The sequence below is a fragment of the Lethenteron reissneri genome, chromosome 14 (assembly GCF_015708825.2).
Source record: "Lethenteron reissneri isolate LAM-NWPU_2019-01 chromosome 14, ASM1570882v1, whole genome shotgun sequence".
NCBI classification, from domain to species: domain Eukaryota; kingdom Metazoa; phylum Chordata; class Hyperoartia; order Petromyzontiformes; family Petromyzontidae; genus Lethenteron; species Lethenteron reissneri.
This window is the reverse complement of record NC_083792.1, coordinates 2,023,021-2,032,263: the sequence shown is the minus strand read 5'-3', so window position 1 is coordinate 2,032,263 and position 9,243 is coordinate 2,023,021. Positions and strand designations below refer to the sequence as shown.

The 9,243-nt window shown below is 47.9% G+C and overlaps 1 protein-coding gene across 3 annotated transcripts; it reads right to left on the bottom strand.

Moving 5' to 3' along the window:
• Nucleotides 1–286: 286 nt before the first annotated feature.
• On the bottom strand, nt 287–7,738 carry PIGH (phosphatidylinositol glycan anchor biosynthesis class H). 3 transcript variants are annotated; one of them, XM_061551236.1, is made up of 4 exons: nt 7,116–7,738; nt 3,518–3,727; nt 2,940–3,020; nt 287–1,336 (listed from the first exon to the last, which is right to left on the bottom strand). In XM_061551236.1, the coding sequence occupies exons 1-4, from the start codon at nt 7,278–7,280 to the stop codon at nt 1,205–1,207; spliced, it is 588 nt and encodes a 195-aa protein (XP_061407220.1). In that variant the 5' UTR covers nt 7,281–7,738; the 3' UTR covers nt 287–1,204. The 3 variants fall into 3 exon arrangements, with proteins under 3 accessions (XP_061407220.1, XP_061407219.1, XP_061407221.1); XM_061551235.1 differs by having other exon boundaries at nt 2,940–3,023; nt 7,116–7,737; XM_061551237.1 differs by lacking the exon at nt 2,940–3,020.
• Nucleotides 7,739–9,243: the final 1,505 nt, after the last annotated feature.

Genomic DNA, 9,243 nt, shown 5'->3' with positions numbered 1-9,243 from the left:
GGTACTACACCCGCCTACGGGGTGTACGCGATGACGGTGCATCGCACGCCACGGTCCTTCGGGGCCGGCACCATACAGTGACATCCCCGATGTCACTACAACTGCAATAATATTGACTGCACCTATAACCTGTCATTAACAGGGGAATGGTCAGTGAGCGAACACATTGGGCTCTACGAAAGCACTACTCGACACGACACTATACACATTGGGCTCTATTGAGGCCCGTCGTCATATCACGCAAATCAAGACGACTGTTCATCAATAGAAAACACTTACGCGACTATTTTCTTTTACAACTATTTATTTATCGGTAATATGTATACGGAGAGAACTGTGGTTCATAAAACGATTAATTTATTATTACGGAAATAATGTCATAATTTTTACTCGCATGCTATCGTCAACAACAGACTGGAAAAAGTGCCGCTTCAAATATCTCTGTGAAAAATACGCTTGGCACAATTCACACGAAGCACAAATGAATGCAACTTCATAAAACAGAATCCCCGTTTCAAAGTATGCAACGCGGCGATGCCTCACCCCCGCGCAACATGATGCAGGCGTTGCGATTCCGTCGTGATTCGCATCCATGATTGGGTGATTGCTGTGAACGCCGCGGCTCTCACGGCTGCAGGGTGGTTACGCGCATAAAACTGAAAACAATTTGAGGCTTGGCACAATGCGATGCGACCTTCGTGCGAGTAGGAATTGAGGAATCGTTACGTGTCTAAATTAGCTGCATGAGCTAATTAGGCACGTAACGCCGGCTGACAGGAGGAGCAACGTGTACCTGGGAGCAATGTGAATCCCGAGGCATCGTGCTTGTTTGAAGGTGTTGGTGAAGAGAACGTCTCTGGAAAGGGAAGAGGATGGCTGATGGGCAAAGCCGATGGAATGGCAGGCAAATGGGAGAACACTAAAGGGTACGACCACCGTGGAGATGGAGCAATCGGATCCATTGTGGCATCGCAGGACCACGAGTAATGGTGAAGGCATGGGGGGGGGGGGAGCCTTCATCCGGAAGTGAATAGAACATGGCTGATGATGGTAATAGTCTATGATGTAGTTGTCAAAATATACATTTGGCTGCATTTAAGTAACCTGGCCATGTTGTGCCTGGAAATGAGATCTGTGTGTGAATACAGCACGTGGGACAAGCCAGCTTCTGCTGCTGGTGGTGCGGTGAATGTAGTGTTTTGCATCAGTCTCTGATCCCAGCGGCGCCACCAACACCACCGCCGCTGAACACCGCACTGTCAGACGCCGACATCTGCAGCACTTCCTGGCAGGTCCGATAGACTTCCACCAGGCAGTCGAGTCGTGGTTTAAACTTCTGCGTGGAACAGGAACACAGGTAATGTCAGCACACGAGAAATCGTTGGCGACGCTCTGCTGAGACGAGCAATGGGGTTAGCACTCGGCCTCTTTTAGGGCCTTTGAAAGTTTGGTAGAAATTCCACGTTCCTACTGCAGGGTCCAGTCTCTACAGCGAACAACCACCGAGTGGTTCTAACAGTGGCATCTTGCGGTTGTCCTGCTGCTGTTCAGCTCTCCGATTGTCTTTTCAGGTTGAACCGCGTGTTGATCGTTTTAATGTCCGACATTTCGCTCCACGTGCTGGGGACACATCGATGGAAACGATGGTGGCTGATGGACGAGACTCGCGATGGAACGGCAGCCCAGGGAGATACACACCCGAGAGGATGACTCCTGCGGAGATGTGGCGGTCCGATCCCTTGTGGCAATCATGTTTGCATAGACCACAATACCTGCAGACATAATGCATTATGTCTGCAGGTATTGTGGTCTATGCAAATGTAACTCCTTGTAAAAAAAGGTGTCAGTTTTGTTGCCAGATGGAAGGGTAAAAAAAAACAATTATCATATTTTTTACTAGCAAATGAGGTTCCAATGGTGTAAATGCTTACCCCGAGCTCTCATACTCTGATGGTGCATTGTCTTTTGAGTTGTGCGCCTTTTGGCGTCATCTGGTCCAACCCATGTGAGGCTAGGCTCTAAGGAAAGCTATCTCGGGTGTGGACCAATCAACTTCAAGGACAGTGCACATTATCAGAGTTATGTTTTTTGTTTTCATTATGTCTGCAGGTATTGTGGTCTATGCAAACATGACTCCTTGTAAAAAAAGGTGTCAGTTTTGTTGCCAGATGGAAGGGTAAAAAAAAACAATTATCATATTTTTTACTGGCAAATGAGGTTCCAATGGTGTAAATTTCATAGACTCTTCATCGATCCCGAAGGAAAGATGGCCTGAGTTGATCCCTAACCGGACTGTGAACTTGTGACCTCCTGATTGTGAGACGACTAAACATTGAGCTTGTGAGCTCTTTGGCTCACCAGTTCGCCCACAAGTGCAAGTTCACTCAACCCTCACCCCCCCCCCCCCACAATAGGGATGCCCCTGTAGCCTGACAAATGTGTTGGTTCATGTCCCATTCAAAACTACGGCCGCTACAGAGGTCCACCCAGCACCATTGCATCCATCTGGACGAGTGTCCTCGGGCGAGAATGTCTGCGGTGCTGTAGGTTCCGAGCCGGCGTCTCGGCGAATGTACCGCACCCACGCTGCACCATTACTGGGGACGTCCGATGATAGGGCGACACCACGAAAGGGATGGACGGAGACCGCACCACCCGTTAACTCTTCACCTGTTACAACTTCGACATTGCAGTTTGTTGCTAGACGCTTGATGCTTTACACCTTTGGGCATGTGCTCAGCAACTATGTTAAAATATATGTACACAATATATATCTCGGCTTGACAGAACTTGGTGGACCCTAGGAAAAATTTGGCCTGTGGATTACCAGTTGAAGAAGCCAGTCAAAGAGGGTGCTGTGAATATTGAACACCGCAGCTGTGCACGGTTCACCTGCACGCTGCCGGATGGTGCTCATGTGCGGTGGGCTGTGGTCTCACCGCAAACACTGGGATGATGCCGGAGATCCGCTCAGGGGAAGCGGGATCCTTCAGCAGGATACTCATGTGGTACAGCACTTGCTGCTACAAAACAAAACGGCAAATTCAACTGGTTACCAATTTAAAGCCAGAGCGTACACAAAGCATAGATAGGGATGTACGTTTCGTAACAGCCTTGTAAAGGAAGCATGCATAAACTAGTTAGTAATAAAGCAATATCCTTTGTTGATCCAGGAAAGCCTCACTAAGTCTCGAGACAATTGCACAGCAGGGACAATGAGTGATCCGTTTCACAAGAGATCTGCCTCGTCATTTTTTTGTATTTAAAAAATTCAGACCGCAATGCCGACATGCGATGACCTACTCTTTCTTCGGACCAAGTCATAGGATCTTTAACATTCGCTCTAAAGCCGATGGCTTGTGGCATTTTACAGGACACATGCACCGCAGTATTAACCTGGGTGGCTTGCCGGACGTGCCAACCTCTGCAACAAAGCGGCCGACGCGCCACCACTGGGGCACACGTACGCATGCGGGGCACTACGCGTGCGGGCGTGATGCCCACGCCCGCAACTGACCGCATGGATGACCTCGTTGATGACGATGTCCTTGACGCGCGCCATCTCAATGAAGGTGGCTTGCTGGCGCCCCGATGCATAGTGGCGCGTGAGCTGCACGCCCGTGGCCGCGATGAGGAGCACGCACTCGTGCTCCACCTTCACCATGTGCAGGTAGAACATGAGCGACACCATGAACACCAGGATGAAGACGGTGAGCACCGCGGTGCTCTGAAAAACAAAAATACACCGTCGCGCGACAACGTAAGCTCACACACACACACACACCACGGCGTAATATGTCACGCACAACCCTATGAGACTGGTGACGGAATGCCAGCCGGAGAGCCGCAGCAGAGATGGAGCGATTAAATCGGTTCACGTGCAGATGGATCGTGCTTTCGTCCAGCGGTGGATAGCTCGTGGTTAACAATTATGAATGTCGTAATTGAGGCCCTGCAGGGTAATGAACATTATTAATATTGCTCTGTAATCAAGGTTACTGGGTGCATCAGAGGCTGAGCTGGCACCACTGACATCCTGGGTTACAATTTGGGTTTCAGCTGACCATCATTAAACTGGTTCTCAAGTGTAGCGAGTTAATGGTCTCAGGACGGTCATCAATGATGACACAAAGCATCACATTACATTTAGTTCTGCTCTTCATTCGACTTAATCTCACCTCTGAGACTGTTATGTTTCGCAATAAAGACTGCAGTGCGCTATTGTCTACAGCGGGGACACGTTTGCCATGAGCAAGATGAGTTGGGAACGTTTAACACGTCGGCTTTCGCGACCAATATCATCCATAAGAGGTTTTTGGGTTAGATCGCGTGAATATATAAATGTGTCGTTTAATCCCGCCACCACCCGACACAGCCAACTAGTAAGGGTTGTCACGTAAACAGAACGTGGCCAGTTCGTCACTAGTACAGCACACTGGTGTGTTGGAGAGCCAAGCCACAACATTTACAAACTGAGTACGACGTTTCGCCAGTAATTACAAATAGCTTCATCAGGCGACAGCCAGATTTGTGGAGAAGTCCACCTGTTTCGTTCCTTATAGAGGCCTAGATGTGTTGACCATCCTTCTGCGCTCTTGCACAATGATGGGTGGAGGCAGGATTACTCGGGCAAAGTACATTATGTATGTGCATTATGCGAGCCCTTTGAACTTGTCCTTCCTGTCTATTGTGTTTATTAAAATAGCCCTACCAACGGTAATCCCTATTGAAGGACGCTGCCCTTTCTAGACATGCATTTAAATAATTTATTATTTGATTATTCGCTTCCACGCAGCACTAAGGCGGTAGCTATCCGAACGGTAACAGTTATTTTGATTTCTTTCAATTTCGATAGATTCTCTAATTAGTCTTGGCCAGTAGTAGCTAGTTTTGCACAAAACTTCAACATCAAAATCAATTGAAAGTCCTTGTTGGCACGCTTCTTCTGCTACTGCTGACAGTTGTATTTGGGATAATTTAATATTTCTCTGATGTTCTTTTAGTCTCGTGCTGATCATTCGTCCTGTTTGCCCAACGTAACATTTACCATACGTGCAGTTAATCCTGTACACACCTTCTGTTGATAGCTTCGGTAATACATCTTTTGTACCAGATATTAAATTCTGTATTTCATGTACCGTGCCAAATCTGACTCGGATGTTTTGTTTTTCCAAACATCTGGCAAGTTTATCAGTTACTCCCGCAATGTACGGTATTTTGAAAGTTTTAATTACTTGGGCAGTTTCAATGCTCTTGTTTTATTTGGTTTTGGTATTCAAGGACGCTTGTATTGCGCCCGAAATGTCGTGATTTAATTTAGTTGTTTTAATTTATTTTATTTTTTACCTACGTGACTTTACCGAAAAAAACAAAGAGTATTCAATGCCCTGTTGATTTGTGCATCATTGTAACCATTCATTTGCAGCACTTCTTTAACATGTTGAATTTCACTTCTCAGACTGTCACCATCTGACACTTTCTTAGCTCGATGACTGGGCGTCTTGATAAGAGCAGATTTCTGTGCAGGGTGAAGGTGTGACTGCATTCAGATAGGCATCAGTATGTGTTTTTTTTCGGTAAACACTGTGTGTTATATTACCATTTATATCCCGTCCGAGCAGAATATCCAGAAATGGTAGAGTTCTGTCAGCTTCCACTTCCATGGTGAACTGGATGGATGGGTTTTGCGAGTTGAGATAATTTAGAAATGCGTTCAGTGTATCTTTGCCGTGTGGCCAGACCACCAATGTGTCATCCACATATCAACACCAAGCAGATGGTTTTGGTGGGCTTGAAGCTATTGCTTTTGTTTCAAAATCTTCCATGTACAAGTTCGCTATCACAGGAGACTAAGGAGAGCCCATTGCTGCTTCTTCCTTTTGATTATAGAAGTCACCTTGCCACAAGAAGTAGGTGTTCTTTAGACAGTGTTCAGCTCGTCTTGGGATATCTTTGGATAAACCTTTGTTCGTTACCAGAGTGTCGAGAAATTTAATTGACTCGTTGACCGGAACCCTCGTGAACAGATAGGTCACATCAAAACTTACGAGAATATCATTAGGATTAAGCTCAATATCTTTCATTATATTTACGAGATGTTCAGAGTTTTTGATGAACGAAGAGGTCCTACCGATGTAGGGCTGTATTTGTTTCGTTACGTATTGTGCTAATTTGTACGTGGCAGAACCTATTGTACTATGGGTCTTAATGGGACATCAGGATTGTGATTTTTTTTTTGGTAGCCCATAAAGTCTCGGTGGTTTTGATGCCCTTGGTTTGATCAGGTATTGCTCTTCCTTGGGAATTGATGACTTGGCAATGATTGCCGTTGTTTTACTTTCCAAGGTGCTGGTTGGGTCTCGTTAAATTTTAAGGTCGGTACCTTCATCGAGTAAATCTTTGATAATTATCATAGTCCTCATGGGGCATCACAACAGTCGATCGCCCTTAGCAGCAAGAATTTGGATATCTTTATTTGCTCTCAATTCTCTTAAGGCTTTAATGTTGGGCAAACAGGACGAATGGATTAGCACGAGACTAAAAGGATATCAGAGAAATATTAAATTATCTCAAATGTAACTGTCAGCAGTAGCAGTACACGCGTGCCAACAAGGACACTCAATTGATTTTGATGTTGAAGTTTAGTGCAAAACCAGCTACTACTGGCCAAGACTAATTAGACAATCTATCGAAATAAATAAAAATTACTTTAACCGTTCGGATAGCTACCGTCTTAGTGCTGCATGGAAGCGAATCGTCAAACAATATATAAATGTAATATGTAAATGTATTCTTTGTAGAGGGAGAACTACAAAGCAGGAAGACCGCAGCAGCAGCAGCGGTAAGGAGCCGGCACTACGGACGATTGCCCAAGCTCTGCGCTCCTCTATATATCAAGACGTTCCGGCCAATAAATTATTCAGCCCCTCCCCCTCCTCATCCTCCAGTGTGTCCGTGTAGAGCGCCCATAACCACCTCCAACCAAGCAACAATTGCCCAAGCTCTGCGCTCCTCTATATACTCAGATTTTTCGGCCAATTCATAATTCAGCCTCCCCCCCCACCCCCACCACCCTCCCGTGTGTGGAGGCGCCCCCCGACACGCGCGAGCGGCACCTGCAGCAGGAGGTGAGTGGCGTAGGCCACGACCCAGAGGCCGCACGTGGCGGCCAGCAGCGCGCCCAGCGTCACGCGGGGCCCGCTCAGCGTCAACTCGCGGCTCAGGGGACCCGGCCGCGCGGCACTCAGCCAAGGCGGGGGAGAGACTCTGTCGCTCTCCATGGCGCGGTGTTGTCGTTGTGGTGGTGAGAGCGAGAAGGGGTGAGGGATGGTGAGGAATTGTGAGTGTCGGGGTGGGGGTCCTCCTCTGTTTCCTCTCTCCCGTGTTGGTGTTGTGTGAGCGAGGGGTGAGTGTGTGAGTGAGCGTCGGGGGGGGGGGGTTCTCCTCTGCTCCCTCCTCTGCTCCCTCCTCTCTCGTGTCGTTGTGGTGAGAGCGAGGAGTGGTTAGCGAGTGGTGAGTGATGGTGAGTGAGTGATGGTGAGGAGTGGTGAGTGATGGTGAGTGATGGTGAGTGAGTGGTGAGTGATGGTGAGTGAGTGGTGAGGAGTGGTGAGTGATGGTGAGGAGTGGTGAGTGATGGTGAGTGAGTGGTGAGTGATGGTGAGTGAGTGGTGAGGAGTGGTGAGCGAGTGTCACGCTGCTGAGCGGCACCGCGTCCCTCCGGGTCCGTGTCAATTTGACGCGGATCTTGGCCGTGGGGCGAGGGGGCGGGCGGGGGGACCCCGTCAACAAACCACGAAGGGGCCGCGGTCATTTGACGCAAGGGGAGCCCTGTACAGTTACTGTACAGCATGCACAGTTACTGTACAGCATGCACAGTTACTGTACAGCATATACAGTACTGTACTGTACAGCATGTACAGTGGGCGAATTGGTGCTGCTGCTGCTTTGGCAGTGGTGCACAAACAACAAACAACGCTGCCCTCAATAACAATACTGCGGCATTATATACAAACATCAATAGGCGACGTTTCGGGCAATGGCCCTTCATTGCACATCCATAGAGATTGGCCAAGATTGAAAATAAAAATTTGCCTCGAAGACTGCAAATCTTCGCACGTGTCTTCACACAACAATCACACGCGTGTTGTAGTCCGCAGGCTACCTGTTGGCTTTCCACGCATGTCATATGTCTGCAGAGCCAACAGGTTATTATCAAGCGGCATCTGTGTTTGGGCAATTGCTGGCCCTGGGTCTCATCAGCAGCAGCAGCAGCGTCGCCAGACTTGTTGACTGCTTGACACGTAAGTCGTAGACTTTAGTCACCAATAGCCATAATAGAGGGTTTTTGTTTTAGATCGCGTAAATATAAACGTGTCGTTAAACCCGCCACCACCCGACACAGCCAATTGATAAGGTTTGTCGCGTAAACAGAACGTGGTGATTCGTTACGAGTGCAACAACACCGGCGTGTTGGAGAGCAGAGCCACAACATCTACAATCTGTGCAGCAATTACAACGGGCACCATCAGGTGGCAGCCACATTCACGGGCGCGCGTCAAGCGCTGCAGCTCAGCGGGAAGATGAAGGACAATTACCGCAAAACAATTTGATCGCGAGGATCACGAGGATTGCTCTGAACGTGGCAACTTGTTATTCGGTGTGGTGCGTCGGGTGGCGGGAGGAACTGTCGACACAGGTTTGCCCTGGCAACGTGGCCTCGCCCGAAATCAATTGCGAAGCATAATAATTTACCGTGAAAACGCGGGTGGGTAAATGTTAAATGAAATTTCGGTGGTGTGCGTGTGTTGACTGATGCTGATTCTTTACCTGGAATCACGTTGCTGTATCATTCAGTGCAATCTAACCCCCTACGTAAGATGGCCGAACCTCTCCATAATAAAAGCTCAGTCTTTGTTATGCAGTCTATTCATAGTCTCAAACCGCACCTTACCATAATAATAAAGAGTGGGCCATCCCTGCCCCTTCCCCTCAACCATTATATAAACGGAGTGGTAGCTCCTGTAATCTCTCATTTACTTGATACAGCTGTCGGGCTGTGACGGTTCCACCTGAAGACGGAAGCTTGTGTTGCCTCCGAAACGTCGTGATTTTAATTTTATTTTACTTTTATTAATTTTAATGTTTTACCTACGTGACTTTACCGAACAAAACCTAAGAATATCACTCATCGCGTGACGTCATGTGCCGTGCACCCCCACCACCCTCCGACAACTCCCCCAC

Bases quoted from the DNA above. Each gene is read 5' to 3' on its own strand.
- PIGH (XM_061551235.1), bottom strand. From the start codon at position 7,280: ATGGAGAGCGACAGAGTCTCTCCCCCGCCTTGGCTGAGTGCCGCGCGG. The intron at 3,728-7,115 runs GTGCCGCTCGCG...TTTGTTTTTCAG, and splicing joins CCACTCACCTCCTGCTGCAG to AGCACCGCGGTGCTCACCGT. The intron at 1,337-2,939 runs GTGAGACCACAG...TGTTCCACGCAG, and splicing joins GCATCATCCCAGTGTTTGCG to AAGTTTAAACCACGACTCGA.